Here is an 18,140-nt window from a genome sequence, read left to right as displayed (position 1 = left end):
GTATTAGCCCTGTGTATTTATGAGTTTGTATTAAGGTTATATGTTATTAATATATGTATTAAGGGTTTTCAGAAGATGGTTGGTATTGTTAAATATCTGGTTATCATGAAGTTTCATCAGACTCTAGGAAGAATAAGAAAAATGGATGTAGGAGCTTTTTTGTGGATTTTTAAAAAATTATTTTTAGGGGAATGCTCTGAAGTAAGAAAGACTCACACATTTCCAAAACGCCGTGCCCAAACCCAGGCTGCTTAATACCCTAAAAACACAACCCTAAAAACACAACCATCACAGCGGGAAATGATAAAATCTTGGGTTTACGTTGGAAATCTCCCTTTCCCTTTCTTTTGCTCTTCCAAAATAAATTGTACCGATGCCAAACCAACCCCCCAACCCCCTGTGCCCGATGTTTAATCCGAATTGGGCTGAAAATCCGATTTTGCTGAGTCCTGGGTGGATCCCGGCTCAGCTGGGGATGCAGGAGGAGGAGCTGCCCTGAGCCAGGGAGTGGAGCTGCTGCACCGTGCACAGAGCAGCCTCAGGCAGCCGCTGCACATCGCCCTGACCAGGGAAAAAACCTTCCCAGCACTTCGCTGACCACGACAGCAGGTTAAATGTCCACATCAGTTTAGTTCTGCATCCTCCGGAGCGGCCACTGGGCTTCAGGCTGTTCTTCCCCTTTTAACCCTGACGGGCAAATGTTAATTAGGGATTGGAAAAACCTTCACCAAATTGTATGAGAAGGGTTTTATTAAAAGTGAAATCCAAGCAAGGACTGATTTTGATCCTATGGGAAAGGAGAAAGCATCTAAAGATACATTATATTTGCATGAGGCTTTTCAGCACAGCATAAAATATATATTTTTAATTCTATAATTCACTTAATAAGTTAAAATTCCTTGATTTCTGTGTCTTCTCTAAAGTAAATCAGATGTTCTTTTATAATTTTTAAGACAGAAAGAGGGTTTAATGTGCAAATGATGGTAGTAAAACTCTTCTGAAGCATCAGGCAGCCTATATTGTGACTTTGGATGGATTATTAAACATCAATCTATGCCTTAAGTGTTATCTTCCCTGTGTTTCCCATTCCATGCTGCCCAGGGTGCAGCTCTGAGCTCACAGCCAGGGTCACTCAGCTCTCTGCACACAGCAGCCACACAAAACAAATCCTGCTCCTGCTGCACACCAAGGACAACTGGGACAAGTGCTCAGCCCAAAAGCACAAACAACGGTGGCTGGAGGGAGAAAACAAGAAGGATGGGACTGGAGAACCTGGAGCTGGAATTGGACAGTTAAACCTCAATGCACAAATGGACCAAAACTTATCAAAGTGTGAGACCTCATGACCGTTTGTCTATTTTGTGACAATTTTGGGTCCATTTTGTGTCCATTTGGGGTCTATTTTGCATCCATTTTGTGTCCATTTTGGTTCCACCTTGGGTGTGTCCCTGGCCAGGCTCTTGTCCCACCCAAGGTGGATCCTTAAAGGCCTTTCAATAAATATCGACTTTATTCTCCATCTCTGTCCAGTCTCTGTTCCAGCTCACCCTTCCCAAAGCATCAAATCCTACCCATCCAACCCCCTGGGGACTTTGGAAGGTTGGTACTGGAAGCTATGGTGAGAACACCGTGGTCTCCTTCCTTCTCTGCCCAACTCCAGCTGCTTCCAGGATTCCACAGGAAGAATTTAGCCTGGGTTTTAGGCAAAGGTTCTTCCCCCAGAGGGTGCTGGGCACTACCCAGCCTCCCCAGGGGATGGGCACGTTCCCAAGGCCGCCAGAGCTCCAGAAGCATTTGGACACCACTCCCAGGGCATTTTGGGCAGTATTAAGTAGATTGATGCCTGGTGCTGCTGGCATCCTGCATATTACAGTGATGCCTCAGAAAAAGACATTTCTCTTAAATTTAAATGTTTTGAATGCAGCAATTTTTTTTCCCCTACAATCTAAAAGGCATGAAATAAAAATAGTCATAATTTCATTCTAAATATAGATAGTAGTTAGTCTCATTGATGGTAAAATATTACATTTTAGTTCACTTTTAATTTCGTGACATCTGGAGTAATAACAGTTAAAACAAATTAATGCCATTTTTCTGCAGGCTTGTTATAGAAATATTTTTGTATACATACTGAAATTATTATTACATTTCACTGTGTTTGGACATTACGAAGAGATCCCCATTTCTAACAACATTAATTTTCTGATTAGTAGGAGCAATCAAGCCTTTTATTAATATATATTTCTATATCTGAGTCCTAACTAACATACTGAAGAAAGTTCCAGCACGACATTTGTCTGTACAGGCTTTTAGGCTTAATTCATCGACTCACTATTAAGATACCAGGAATTTAATTAGATTCACATTGAACATCATGCTGTGAGTTACAACAAAAAGTCAAAGTTCATCTATTGAGTGTTGGGATAAAATGGACACATATACAATTATATTTGTGGGTATATGGACATATTTTTGTATTTCTACATCATTACTTAAATATATGCATTGCTATAATTATGTAAAATATATCTGTCTATATATACACAAACATATATTGTATATTTGTATATGTGTATATTTGTATATTTTATATATTTTATACGTAAAATACATAAAATATATTTTATATATACACAAACAGAAATTTTATGTATCCATAAAATCTTTGGCACTCATATAAATAAATATTTATAAATATATTTATAAATACATTTATAGTTAAGTTACAGTTATAGTTATGGTTATAATGATAGTTATACAAATGTATCTTTTATATATCTATAAATATATATATTTATAGATAAATATATACACAATTAAATGCATTTATATATATATATAAAAGGACATGAGGGACATACAGACACCATATGCCTCCTGCATGCTGCTGATTCCCTACCCTCAGACAGTGCAAGTTTCTGTATCCTGCACAAAAGATGGATATTTACCTAACAGAAATCCATGGCTTTGGTGCTGTTTCCCCACATGGCTGAGAATGAAATGGATTTGTTTTGTGCACAACATTTAACATGTTTACACAGAGAGGGATAAGGCCTAACCTTGCATTTAAAGGGTTGTAAGGAAGCCCAGACACAGCAGAGTCACTCTCCTTTTTCAAAATATTACCTCAAAGCACTCTTTTTCTAAGTTATATTTTCACCTTAGTGCCCTTAAGGCTCTAGGGAGACCTCAGTAAATTTCCTCTGCTGTCACTGATGAAGTGGACAGGACTACAGAACCCCTCACTGTGTGGGTTTCCCCACAAACCTTCTTGTTTCCTTACTCTTAGGACACAAACAATGAGGAATTGGTGTGTTTGACTTCACTGATGAAGAAGAGAAGGCCCACTGATATGATTACACAATGGTCTGATGAAATGCATTGCTCTCTCAGAAATGAGGAATGGATAAAATATGATTTTCATCTGCATTTTTCATTGGGAGCACATTTTTCAGGGGTTTAATTCAAGGGTTGTGTTTACAAGGGACTTTTGAGAAGAGCATGCAGTGACAGGAGAGGAGCAACAGCTTTAAACTGAAAGTGGGCAGGTTTAGGTTGAAATTCTGTGCTCAGAGGGTGGTGAGAGCCTGGCACAGGGTGCCCAGAGAGGCTGGGGCTGCCCCTGGATCCATGGAAAAGTCCAAGTCCAGGCTGGATGGGGCTTGGAACGACCTGGGATAGTGGAAGTTGTCCCTGCTTGGGATGAGGGGTGGCACTGGATGAGCGTTAAGATCTTTTCCAACCCAAACCATTCTATAATTCTATAATTCTATTATTCTATGATAACAGCATCTTAAATATCATGATTTTATGACTTACTTGAGTGACATCTGTGCTTCTCACATGTATTTAAACCCAAACTATGGAAATACGGACACGACAGCAGATACTAAACAGTGCCTTAGGGCAGCACTTATTCAATCAGTAATTGCTCTTATCAGTCAATAAACTCCTGAGGAAGCTGCTGTTATCCTTGAGACAGGATGGTTTATCCAGTGAATTGACAGGCTGTGCTATTCGCTGTTCGGCCAGGCTTAAGTGAGTGTCGCTCTTCGGGAAGCAAATCTACAATTAATGCTTTAATTGACATTGTTAATTAGATGTTATTTGCAGAACTGCTTGGAGATCCTAGAGAAGATCTATCAGAATGCTGAGCTACCAGTTCTAAAGATCAAGCACAGAAAATAGTCCTGACTTCTGTTTTCTGCAGGAAGAGGTAAAAGAGGGAGGAAAAAAACATCCAAGGACTTGCCAATGGCTCCCTATAGAGTTGGTGGCAGAGATCCAGACCTTTCCTGCCCTCTTCTTGCACATCTATCAGACTTTCCTCCTTGATTTTTATTTACTGAGACCCAGAACTCATAATTCACCCCTCACTATGCAACCAGTGATGAGAAACTCGACGACAGCAATCGCTCCTGATTTAAGGTGGACAGGGATGGGGAAGCTGAAGCCAAGAGCCTGTGCACCATGAGCCTCAGAGCCTTTTAGATCTCCTCCCTGGTGCCAAATCTGTGCTGGCTGCTCTCCACCTGCCTGGCCTCCCGTGGCTTTGTTTATCTGAACACAACTTGCATTTAACCCTTTTGTTCCAGCGTTTGTCCCTTATTAGCAGCGGGATGGGAGGGGATGAAAGGCTTCCAAAGCTGTTCAGCCCTGAATTGGCTTGCCCACACTTCTCCCGTGGCCCTGTTGTTCTCATCTCACTGTTGTGGGTTGGAGGGCTGCTCCACAAAGGTAATTCTCCAAAAAGGTTCGGATTTTGACAGCATTAGGATCAACGTGCAAAGCCTGCACTGTTTTTATTACATGTTTTGTCCCTACAGAAAGTGCAGCGACTGGAACAGGGAGAGGCTGTGGAAAACATTTACAACCCCTTGCCATCCTGCTGTCCAGCTATGTGGATAGCAAGCTGGCTGGGCAAGAGTTTAATTTTTTCTTTCCTGTTTTATATAGCACTGATTAGAAGTTTTACATTCCATTTCTAAATGTGAAATAAACCAGCGAGCTCTCGCGCCCGACTCCTTGATATCCACCACGCTGAGCCTCCTCTCTGCCTTCCCCATGGCTGCCTGCTGCTCCCCTGCTCCAGCAATCTGTTCAGCCGGCTGGCAAAGCCACAGTCAGGAGCAGCAGGCTACTTAGCAGCTTTTCTGCAGCTCTCTGAGCTCCCCACGAGGGTTCTGGTTCCATCCCCTGCCCGCTGCTTCCCTAGAAGGGACATCAGCGCTCTGCCCTGTCCTGTGCCCACACACACATGATCCCACACACACATTATCCAACCATCCCAGCTCCTTTGTTACGGCTCTTTGTGTTTTCCAGAGAAGCTGTGGCTGCCCCTGGATCCCTGGAAGTGCCCAAGGTCAGGCTGGAGGGGGCTTGGAGCATCCTGGGATAGTGGAAGGTGTCCCTGCCCATGGCAGGGGGTGGGAATTGAATGATCTTTTACGTCATTTGCAACCAAAACCATTCTGTGATTCCATAAGGGACTGGTTAACCCAGGATGTGCTGCTGGGACTTTACAGTTTCATTAGCAGGATCTGTAGGAAGTAGCAGGAGGCAAGGTCACAGAATTCATGGCCCTAAAGGTTCACACAACCTTCCCTGTGTTAGGTGCTTCCTACAACTGTTCCCAGGGGTTTGGGTCTCCCTAGCCTCATGCCCCATAGCCAATACTTTAAACTACAGATTAAAAGTAATTTATACAAGAGCAGGAGGTGACAGGACATAGGATAATGATTTCCAACTGACAGAGGGCAGGATTAAATGGGATATTAGGAAGGAATTCTCTCCTGTGAGGGTGGGGAGGCCCTGGCACAGGGTGCCCGGAGAAGCTGTGGCTGTTCCTGGATCCCTGGAGGTGTCCAAGGCCAGGCTGGAGGGGGCTTGGAGCAGCCTGGGACAGTGGAAAGTGTCCCTGCCCACGGCAGGGTATGGTTCTGTTATTCTGTCATTTACTGTACATCTCCATTCGCCTTGACAAAGGGATTTGTGAACATAATGCTCACACAGAGACAGTACAAAATGAAGTGATGTTCATTTTATTTAGGAAACAAGAAAACCGGGGCAGAGGATAATCAAGGGTAAGGTTAGGAAGCCTAGTCCATATTTGTGTGTTTGAATAAGAACTGGTTCATAGGGACATCTGAGTAACTGATCCTGTGGGGCAAATTCATTCCACCCAGTTTATCTACCAGAAGATAAGTTCATCTGGGTTTTAAGTCTTCTCCCATAAGGGGCAGAGAGACTGGAATTTCCAGAGGGTGGTTTGGTTTAGTTATCTCACCTACCATGAGAGGAACAAGCTCCTGCAAAGTCTTTGTTACCCAGAGGTTTGTGCAAGACATTACAGAAAAGGCAGGGACAGAACTGATACGTAATTAATTACTTCCTATATCCCAGGGCACAGGCACAAGATCCAGTGAATCATGCTTGGAAATTATGGGAGAATTCCAGTGAGGTGCCACATGGAGAACAGAAAGGTCAGAGCACACAGGGCTGGCTAGGGTAGGACTGACGAACAGATATGATCAATAACATTTGAGGGAAAACAGCTTTTTTCTTTTCCTCCTCTTTCCTGTTAAAGGATGTGAAACTAGAAGTGGACTGAGGTCACCATAGCAACTAAGCATCATCTAAACATTATGTGAGTCCTTCCTTCGAGTCTGGCTGTCACAGGAGCATCCATCAGAGAACAGGATCAATGCAATTACTATTGAAGGGTCTCCTAGCTCTGAAGAGGGCAGAGATCTGAGAGAAAAACAAAAGTTTTTCAAACAAGAACCATGAAAAAATCCAAAATGTTGCCCAACAGAGATTGTCAGTTCTGAAATAACTCTTAAAGAATAAAGCAAACTAAATGCCTTGCTCAAAGGTGAGAATGAATGTGTGTCCACCACACCTAAAATCCTGCAATCACCTGGAACTATTTTCCCAATCATTTGGGTCAAGAGGAGAAACATGAACAGAACAAAGACTGTCACGAAAGGTTGAAGGATCTGCTCAGGTTGCCCCTGCAGTGATACTTCAACCTTTTGCAGTCCAAGTGTTCTCCAAACCACTCTCAGCAGCTCTCAGCATCTTCCACCCTTGTTTTCTCCCAAAGATGCAGGATTTTTTTTCCCCCAAGGCCAAATTAGCTCTCAGACCATTGACAAAGTTCTTGAGCTGTGTTGCAGCTTTCCCCTGACCACTGCAAGATGTCCCCCTGCAGAGGACCAAGGACTCGATCTTTAGCTGAAGAGCTCTTGCTCACACTGCATGTTTGAGTATCAGAGGCACAGAGCCTTATGTCCCCACAATTTAGTGGGAAAGGCCATGAAGTGTCTTTTTTTCTGCTAGAAGACATCTGAAGAGGCCTCAGCTACTTGATTAGAAATGTAGATCCAGTTACTGTTCTTTGATGACAGCATTTTCCTCCCATTTTCTCTGCACTGCAGATGGACTTTGTGATGCTGTGATCATGGACGCTTAATTACAGCTTGTCCTCCTCTCTTTGGAAAAACTGGAGTAATCCCATGGCTTTGCTGCCTGTGCAAAGCCCAGGGATGAAAACCAGCTGGAAATGACTTGTTATCTATCAAGTGCCATTTTCTATATACTTTTTTTTCTTTCTTTCTCTCTCTCTCTCTCTTTTTTTTTTTTTTTTTTTTTTAATGGTTTATACATAAAATAGATACCTTTGCACTGAACTTGATTGTGATTGCTATGTAGGATCTTATATAAAATCAAGGATGAAATAAAGGTTTCAGAGTCCTGGTTGCTTCAATAAATAAATATAAATAAGCTCCAATGGCTCATTATTATTCCCACGATAAGAATGCTGGGATGGGTTGTGCATGTTTTCCGGAGAAAAATTGGTTACAGGGTTTTCCTTCCCTCAGTTTCCAAGCAGGATGTTGGAACACTCATCAGGCAAAACATCCTTGATGAGAAATCCGGACCTTTGCATTGATCTTTTGCCTTTTTGACAGGCAAATTCAATTTCCAATTTCACTCTGCTGCAATGCTGACCTTAATTTCAGTAGTAGCAACGAAGCCCTGCATCTTTTACCTCAGTAGAAAATAAGCACACAATCTTCCAGGGATATTTGGGTGTTTAGGAGGCCCCTGACCTTTATCAGTCACCTTTTCTTCCTGTCTAAACAAAAAGCTGTCAATACATAACTCAAACTAATAGAAACTGTGGCTTACAAATATTTTCAACAGCTTTCACTTTGGGAAGTCAGTGACTTTTATTGACTTCCCACCCAGTTTGGGGGGTTTGTACCATTTTCCCATGCCAGCTTTTAAAGGCTTTACCAGGACTGTCTCCCCAGAAAGGACACAAAAGCCTCTCCACATTCAAAGATGGAGCATCACTTCCCCTCTCATTAACTCTTCTCTCATCATCTTATTCTAATTGACTAGGGATAACATCTAAACTCAGGCACGGACTGCTTCCCAAATCCAATTAACCCCGTGTTCATAAATCCCACTGCCCACCTGTGGCATCTCTAGTGCAGCATTATGGGGCTTGGGGTTCCCACAGAATCAATTAATCAATTAATTAGTACAGCAAAGTATTTGAGTGTTTCCCTGTGTTTTAAATGAGATCAGTGGCAAGACTATTTCCAATTTCCTGGGATAGCAGAGCTCGTTGCCTGAACACTGTGTTCAACCAAAAGAAGCAACAAGCCAAAGAATTCGGTTCTGAAACGTGATCATAAGATGTAATTTCCCCTTAAATTCTCTAATACCTGATTACATTCTTTATTCTGCTGGATTTTAATTTGGAGCCCTTAATCCTGGTATCAACATAGGGTAGGTTTTATGCCTTTGGTAAAAATGAGGAGAATTTTCTCTGTTGTACACGGTGAACTATGTTTCGTGGTAAACGTAGCAGGGAGTGTCCTAAACTGAGCACCAGACAAACTACCTGGATTGCTTGAAGATTCAGTAAGAGCTGCTCATATTTATTATTTGGATTTGTGAATGAAAGCATTTTCCAAATGTGGAGCATATGGCAATGCTCAGAAACTGTCTATTATAGTTTATGTTATTTCTAACTGCAAATCAAAGGACTGAAAATAAGTTCATTTCTGATCTGGCTATTGAGTTTCATTCCGTGGTCAATTTGGGTGTGTGTTTATAGGTTACAGAATATTTCAGCTGTACAGTGCCCAACAGAAAAAAAACAGAGACTTTTGCTTCTGTACATTTCCATTGCCAGGCAGTATCACCTCTGTCTGGGGAAAAAAAAAAGGGAAAAAAACACAAAGAAGACAAAGTCCTCTCTCTGGGAGTGGAAATCACTGTAGGGCCATCTCTAGGTCTTGCAGTGTCCTACTAAAGGGTAAAGTCACAGCTTGGCATGGTTTTCTTCTTTTTACCTCTGCAAAGATGCTTTAGAAGGCTTTAAAAATGCCCTGTTGTGGAGTGGGTGTTTCTGGAGCCAGTGCTGGGAAGGCACTGGAGAAACAGCATACAACAGAGAGGTCATGGAAGTGACAGCTCCTGGCTGATGGGATATCAATCAAAGAAATCCATGTGGAAGAGGAAAAACAAATAATTTTTGGGAGCTGTCTAGAAGGAAAGCCACTGGAATCCCTGATTTACAAGATGAGTAAGGACTTAGGAATTAATAAGGTTTTTTTTCCATTGGAGAAAAGGAATCTCCAGTGGAGAGATTTTGAGAACTATTACTTCCATTCACAGTATGCATTTGAAAGGAATGAAAAATTGATGGTGATTTTGGAGGATCAGGGAGGTGAAATGAAATTTTAGAAGGCAGAGTTGCCGAGCACACAGAATTTCACTTCGAACTTCCTGCATGATGTTGACAGCAGCTCAAACGTTACTCCTTGGTTCAACTGCAGTGAAGGTTAAAGCAGAGCAGATTAAAGCCAGCAACAGCTGGTATTTTTAGCTAAATACACAGCTAATTTTCCCCTCCAGATGACAGCTTAGTTAGTTAATTTTTCTTTTGTAGTCTCTTTTATTTTTCCCCATTTTCCTCCAGATGGAAATCAGACAACCAAGTAAAGGCAGTCAGATGCCTTTCTGAAATTCATAAAACAAGCTGTGACTTTGCTCACCCCCAGACAAGCATTTGAGAGGGGTCAGAGAAAGAATCTTCTACAAGTGCCCCTTGATTTCTATCCACTGAACCAGAAATCCATGTGATCACCTCATAAATTCACATAAAAAATTAAATATTCAAAGCTAGGTGAGATATTTCCCACCCGCTCTTTAAGATTAGCACACCCCATGATTTCCCTGTGATCATGTTGTATATACAGGTTTTCTTCAGAGCATGAACTTTTAAAGTGCAATTCAAAGTTATTGCTGAATTTGTAAAAATTATCTATGGCCATATAAAAATGTTGCTGCACTATGAATGATTTTGCTATTAATAAATATTAGTGTCCATCCCCAGCCTAGCTCCACATTCTAGCAACAGAGCAGCAGCCAGAGGACACTATAACAATCCCTAAAATGTGATTATCCATGTCTTAGAAATATTATAGTTCTCTAATAACCCATTATTTAGGGAGCCATCAAGAAATGTGACTTTTTTCATTAAACCCTCATTGAACAAATACACTTGGCTAATTAAAATCAGCAGCAACGATGGCAAAGCTGATGCTGATTCACCCAGGGGAGTGCTTTGGGATGTTGGTAACTCCACCTTGGGGTCAGCAATGCAATCCCAGCCACATCTGATGAGATTTCCAGCCACTCCAGGTTAAATGTTTATTTGTTTATCTAATGAATTATGAATCTTGGGTTTGTTCCTAGCGAACAGATGCCCAAAAAACCCTCAAACCCAGAGGTAACAGCTGTCAGTTTTACTGGGGATCCTGTGGGGAGGTGAAGGAAGGGGCTGTGTTTCCCCTGGATGGAATATTCCTCCCTTACGGTCATACTGTCACCCGCCACAGGCCAAATGGGAAACACACGACTTAAAAAGATCTGTAAATCCTGGGAAAGCTATTTAAAAATGTTATTTCAGCCCTTTATTTTCCATAGGGAAAATAAATACAGCTAAAAATAAATAAATAGAGCTTATATGTGTGTGTGTGTGTATATATACATATACACACACACACACATATATATATATATAAAATTGCTTCTCTTAAAGCTCTATCATTTTTATTGAAAGAAATTATTTTTAATGCAAACATTTTTGTATTATTTTTGTTTAAATAATTTTATGTGAATAAGTAAGACATTTATTTAAATAAATAGAAGCCATAAATATGGTAAATACAATCAAAATCCTAGTTTTATTTAAATATATAAATTTTTTGTTTAGGTGTAAAAAATAAATATAATAAAAATGTAATTATTTTTATTGAAATGATTTAATTCAAGTAAATAAAGTTAATAACAAATTACTAGTTAATAATAAATTGACAATAAATTAATACATTAATAAATGATTAATTAAATTTTCTATTTAAAAGTTTTTCCATTAACAGGTAACCATTTACTTAAGACCTGGAACAGGTCAAATTGAGTTAATCTTGTTTCCAGCATAGGTCATGGGTCAGGTGACATTGGTGATGGCTGTGCCTGGATGTGCTGGAATGCAGGTGCTAAAAGTGAGGATTTCAGAGTTCCTGGAGCTGTGTATGAAACTCTGTCTCCTAAAAAGCATTCTCTGTGTGTGTGACGATGCCAAAAAATATCAGATTTTGGACTCAAAGCTGTAAATGAATAATTAATTGGTAAAATAAACTTTGGAAAAAAGGATCCTGGGGGATAGTGGCAAACTTGCTCCTCCAAGGACAGTGCTAATTAAGGGATCTGCGCTGGGTGCTGGGAGCAAATGGACCAATTTGTGTTAATTACCAGCACAGCAACAGACGGATGTTTATGTCTCATTTCCACAAACCACAAAAGAAGTGTGATGGAACTTCTGCCTCTCTCCAGAAATCATTAATTCCCCCCTGGACCCCCAACATGGGAGCTCCTCACTGCTCATCTCAAGCCTATGTTCTCCTTCAGCATGAGTAGAGCCTGCTCTACCTCTTAATTATTTGCAAAAATAGATTCCAACTGTGTTACCCAAGACCCAAACGCAGATTTGGGTCCCCACTTTAATTCAGTGAGACCCAAGGGCAGAATGTTCCCTTTAGCAGTTCAAATTTGTGGTATTTTCATGTCGGGTAGTCTGTGGAGGCTTTTTCTTTCACACCTTCCCTCCCACCCCACACGCACTCACATATCTACACACAAATATCCTGGTTATCCTACAACTGATTTATAGCTGGCACCCAGCTGTAGAGTTTTTGATGTCTCTTTATCCTGAGGATCTAAGTGAGGCTTTACACTCGTGCTGACCACGAGGTTTTAGCAGGCAGAGGTGAAGAACAAAGAGAAAATACTTTACCATCTTCAGAGATGATAAATCTGAACAGTGCAGGACACTTGACAAAGACAATTTCTCCCACACTTGCAGGTTTCCAGCATGTGATATTGTCCCACATTCCTGGGCAACCTGTGGAAGAGAAGGAGGGATAAAATACGTTAGTGGTGGAAATCCATCCCTTTCTTCCTACTGTTATTGAGCTTTGTGGTTTGTTCTTCCTTCTAGAAATTAAAATTTTCTTGTTTAGAATAGCAAACAGTGTTAATTTCCATTGGCAAAAGTATTTTTCATTCACAGGAACAGCATAAAATCCTTAGTGGCGCCACACGGTAATGGCCAGACTCTACTCTCCCAGAAGATGACACTCCTTAGTCACAATTAAATCACTCCAATATGCCAGAAACAAATTTCCCCTTTACTATGAAACCTGCTGCCATTTAATTATCATTCAGAAGTGCTGAGTTAATTAAAAAAAAACCCCAACAATTTTATGGATCATATCTTTGATTAAATTCTATGAATTTCTGTTGGTGTTAATCCTTGTGAAGGCTTGGGAACTTGCTCATTTTGGAATTTGTCTGAAAACTGAAAAGCAGTTTCTGCTTCATCCTGCAGCTATTTCTGCGGATATGTGAGACAAACTCACTCTTCCATCCTGCTTATTTCCTAAAAACCTATCCTTCCTTACCAAAGAAATGTCCTAATATCATTCATTATTTTTACTGCAGTCTTTGCTCTAGAGAATATAAACTTGCAATGTCAAAAGAGGATTTTTTTTTTTTTTTTGACCTCTGATGATTTCTTGCATAGCTAAAAATAGATTCAGGTCTTTAATAAGAGTTCAAAGATGAGGCTTCAGGTAACAAACTTTTCAAGCAAAGGTCTGAGTGGTAAAAAATCCCAATTTCCTGCTACATGAATGCAGGAAGAGGAGGTGATGGGGCTGTGGGTGGGAGCTGTCTTCTCTCGGGATATAAGTAAAATTAATTTAATTTTTTTGTAAATACAGTAAAGGAACCCAGCTCCTATTTCTTTCTGGTCTCTGTGCCAGAGGTATGAAAAAATGTCTTTCAATAAGAATAAATCTTCCTGTAATTCTGCAAACCACCATCTTACCACCTCACAAACCTAGAAGGCTTATCCAGTGTACACATAAACTCAGAGCAATCTCTCAAATTTCCTACTAATACTAAAAAAGAAGAAAAAAAAAAAAAAAAAACTCACTTAGCAAGTGAATCTTAAATGAAAACCATCTTTTGCCTCAGCAGGAACAGAAAGAAGAACCAAACTGAAATATTTCCACTGCTTATTTGCATTTGATGTTGAGATTGAGCAAATGATTCTATCAACTGAAAAAGGGCCTCCAGCTCTATGATTTTCTACGAGATTTTCTGTCAAAATCCTCACTCTTTGACTGCGTGCCAAGGGAAATAAAACCTTCAGGAAAAGCAGATAATACTTCCAAGTGTTTCCCTCTGCCTGGCACGAGTCCAGTGTAACAAAATGTGGGTGATGAACTTGTAAAAGCTGTGTGGGCTCCATCAGCTCTGGTGATAGCAGCAGATCCCCATGAGTGGAGGAGGAACGTTCTCAGGAGAGGAACTGCTGTCTTCCTTTTTCACATCAGTTTCAGTGGCAGCAAATCCAGTCCTGTGCTTTCTCACAGAAATACAAGGCTGAGAGTACCACGAGTGGAGAGTAGAGCAGTTCTGAGCGAGTCGGTGCTTGAAGAATCAGGTCAGGGTCAAGCAACATCGTTGGGATGTTCAACATCATAGTAACTAGGCCCACCAGACGCACCAAAATACAAAACTGAGGCAAAAATGCTCATTAAACCATCACAGGAAATGGAAAAAAATGAAGGAATCCTTTAAATTTGCTTCTCTACATCTCTTCTCTTGCGCCTATCCCAGATTGTTTCCTTTGCCAGATGAGGCTCTCATCCCATGAATGCTGTAATGCACTAGAGTATTTCTAAAGGTCTCAAAACCTGGGGTTTGAAAGGTTTGGAATCTCTCAGCACACGGCGGGGACATTGGGGTGTCCTGTGCAGGGACAGAAGCTGGGACTCCATGATCCCTGTAGGTTCCTTCCAGCTCAGGATATTCTGATTTTATAGTTTTGTGATCCTGTTTACGTACTAAAAATGGAAATCAAAACCACGTTTGAGTGCTATAAGGTTTTATTGTCTTTGATAGCTCGTGTCTGTCCACGCAGCAGGAAATGCATTTTCCATGTAAATGTGAGGATGTGCAGCAACGGGTTTTTAGCTCACTGAAGTGTGGCACTATGTACAAAAGTAAATTATGTGTGAACATCCACGTTAATGAGACATTTGCTTACAAGAGATGCTGGAGATAATCACTGGTTAATGAGATCTTTGGCGAAACACCTGCTGGTCTTGCTTGAGTTAACTGTGTTGCAAAGGAAGATGAAAAACTTTCTTATTTCTTCTCATTATTTATCACAGATATCTTCCAATATATAGATATTATCCAGCAATGGATAATGCAAACCAGAGAAATGCAACGATATCCTCAGGCTGCAGAACAGGAACAGCCACAGTATAAATATCCCACAGCGGTGTGGATGAAATTCTGTTATAGCAGGTGGCTGATTTTCTGGTAATTCCATGCAGAGATAAAAACCAGCCCCATTTAAAAAGAAATTACAAGTTCATTGTGTTAGAAAGCACTGATGTGCTGACATCGGGAGAGAGGGGAGAGAGAAGCAGCAAGTCAAGTAATTTACCTTAAAATAAGGAGAGAGATGGAGACTGTGAAGAATTCCCCATCGATAAGAACACTGTCTGATTCCTCTTGGAAGAACGTGTTTGAAACAAAACGATTTAGAAGAACAAAGAAAAGGATGACAACAGCAAAAAAATAAATAAAAATTAAATGGAATAAAGGGCAGCGTGCACAGTCTCCCTGCATTTGTAAACCAGGCTGCAGCCAGCAATTCCTGCTGGGTGAAATCTGCCCACGGAAATCAAAGTGACTTGAGTGTGAAACTGCCCGGCAGGGGCTCCTCTGGCACTGATGGGGTCTCCGCACGGCCCAGTGACGTAGGGATGCCCAAGAAGGCTTGGAAAGAGTTGGCTCACACACTCCAATTGAAGATGGACAAATTTTCCTGATTTTCAGCATCTTAGGAAAACGGTAATAGCAAGGAATAGTTTTAAAGTATAAGATTTCACGTGGGATGGAATGAAAAAAGGAAAAAAAAATACAGATAGCGGTCTTGCTAATGGATGGTCTTGGAATCAAAACAATCACAGATTTACAGTCATTAAGATCGGAAAAGCCCTCTCAGAACACCAAACCAGCACTGCCAAGTCCACCACTATATCCTGTCCCCAAGTGCCACATCCATGTGTTTTTTGAACACTTTTAGGGATGATGATTCCACCACTTCCTTGGGCAGCCTATTCCCATGCTTTACCACCCTTCCAGTGAAGAAATTTTCCCCAATATCGAATTTAAACCTCCCCTGGCACATCCATTGCAGCATGTCCAGAAAGCACAAATCCTGCCTTCCTTTCCCATGTCTGCACTGCAACCTGCAGCTGGAATTCCTGTGGGATTCCCAGAAAACACAAGTGGTGCAAAACTTGACATCTGGTCCTGGGTAAGTGTCTCTGTGCTTCTCATAGGATGGGCAGAGAAGTGCTTCCACTTACTCAGTTAATCCACTTATTCACCCCTCTCCTTTGAGAGAAGGATGATCCTTTAGGAGTCTTTATTCTGTGCTGCCGACTTTTGAGGAAACACAAAATCCTGAAACTATAGGTGAAGTCTGGATTAACTGAAATTCAAATGTCTTTTTATTTTCTCACCCATTTGCCCTACTCAGCAAAGCAGAGTTTCCTCTCTAGCTCGGGGAGAGGGAGTTTCCAGACAGGAATAATCCCATTTTCAGGTGGCACTGGTGGGGAATCACCCTGTAAAGTGGACTTGCATCTCCTCACTGACTACACTCAGTAGAAGGAGGGTAAGAAAAAGCTTAAAATGTTTTCATTCCCTACAGGTTCTGTGTGGTTTTCTGGGGTAGAAATGAACCAACTCTCTTCTCTGGTTAGAGGGATCACCAGGGGCTCCACAATCTCCTTTAAACACTTCCAAATCCTGAGAAAAGGAGTCCAGCTGAGGGCTGGGACATGTCCCTGAGGAATCTGAGCCACAGGCAAGCCACAGTGGCTGCTTTTAAAAGGCCTCATGATCAGTCCCTACATCTCTGCCTCAAACTTCTACTTGTAGGAGGGGAATAAAATTCATCTTTAGACTGTGAACTCCCTGTGATTGGATCCACTGTGTACTTTTCTTTAACTTGAAAAAACAGATTCCTTTCAGCTGAAGCACAGTGTTTGCGTAAATTTTATATGAATTTCTATGTGAATTTCAGATTGTGGATTTTGCATTGTGGATTTTATATCAATTTCATGCGAAGCCTGTGACACCCAAGTTTAAATTGCACATTGAAGCTGAGGGAGGCTCCTCACACACCTAAGGATGGATCTGACTGGGCAGCCCCTGGAAAAGAACAGCTCTTCCAGAGAAAGGCCACATTTATTAACAAGGAAACTACTATGATTATTAATTATATTACTATATAATTAATAACAATTACTATTAATTAAGACAATCATGTTATAAGAATAATAATTAACATTTGTTATCATTTATTATTAATAATAACTATCATCATAGTTATAATAATAATCATATAAAGATTAATATTATTTATTGCAGAGTGTTCTAATGCATTTTTTAAATTATACCCAGCATTGAAACCATTCTAGTCATCCTGCCTCCATAGACGTCCTCACAAAACTCGTTCCCATTTTTCATTTCACACTCTCCCTAACCTGATACTCCTGGCAGCTGAAGGGCTCCCACTTGCCTGAAATTTCTGGACAAGCACCAAGAGGAAAAAAAAAAAATCCCTGAAGCAAGCCATGCTGGCAGGAGAGCAGTGATAAACAGCTCTTCTGAAATTGCTGATGGCCCTCTTGCCTGGAATCGGAAGAAGAACCCTCAAAACAATATTAGGGTTGATAACATAAGGAGCAGTCTTTTAATGAAAGCTTTCAGGTGCACAAAATATCCCTACGAGCAGGCACGGCATAGGATTTTCACAATTTTTATAAGTTTAATTAATTAGGATAGCTAAAAATTAAATTCCATAGGAGACTGGTTGCCCTGGTAACCCACCCTGCCCCACTGGAGTCCCTCCAAGGGGTTCTTAAGTCTGTATTTTGTCATGTCTCCCAAGTGCTGGTGCAAAACAGGGCGTTCTTGTTAGAATTCTTCTTCTAGAAATTTCTAGAATTTCTCCTCTAGAAATTCTAAAATTACTTTCTCTAGGAGTTCTAAAACTCTTTTCTCTAGAAATTCTAAAATTATGCTTTGTCTCGTTGCCTTTTCTAATTAGGGGGAAGAAAATATGCATCTCCAGGTGATAATTTATCTTAGAACAGGTTTCCCCAGAGAAGCTGTGGATGTCCTGTCCCTGGAAGTGTCCAAGGCCAGGTTGGATGGGGCTTGGAGCACCCTGGAATAGTGGAAGGTGTCCTTGAGACTAAACAGAATTTCAGGAAGGTGACACAATGTGTGAGAAAGGATAACTACTGTTCTAAAGTGTAAGACAGCGCTAGAAACTCTACTGCTAGATCTTAAAAATCTAAAAAGCTACAAATATATAAAAAAGCTCAAAATCTTTAGGCATCAGTCCCTTATACTCCTTTTCCCCTTTGTCTAGGGCTGTCTTGAGAGTCACAGTT

The 18,140-nt window shown here is 40.9% G+C and overlaps 1 protein-coding gene across 9 annotated transcripts in view; it reads right to left on the bottom strand.

The window, feature by feature from the left end:
- Nucleotides 1-18,140, bottom strand: part of ADCYAP1R1 (ADCYAP receptor type I) — a 147,846-nt gene that overhangs the window by 48,046 nt on the left and 81,660 nt on the right. For all 9 annotated transcript variants that reach the window (XM_058419915.1, XM_058419913.1, XM_040060529.2 and 6 more), the window contains one exon: nt 12,380-12,487. In XM_058419915.1, coding sequence (XP_058275898.1) covers nt 12,380-12,487 — 108 coding nt within the window. The remainder of the gene's footprint in view (nt 1-12,379; nt 12,488-18,140) is intronic.

The sequence above is a fragment of the Hirundo rustica genome, chromosome 1 (genome assembly GCF_015227805.2).
Source record: "Hirundo rustica isolate bHirRus1 chromosome 1, bHirRus1.pri.v3, whole genome shotgun sequence".
In the NCBI taxonomy this organism is placed as follows: Eukaryota; Metazoa; Chordata; class Aves; order Passeriformes; family Hirundinidae; genus Hirundo; species Hirundo rustica.
The sequence above is the reverse complement of the archived record's forward strand: the minus strand, read 5'-3'. Positions and strand labels throughout refer to the sequence as shown.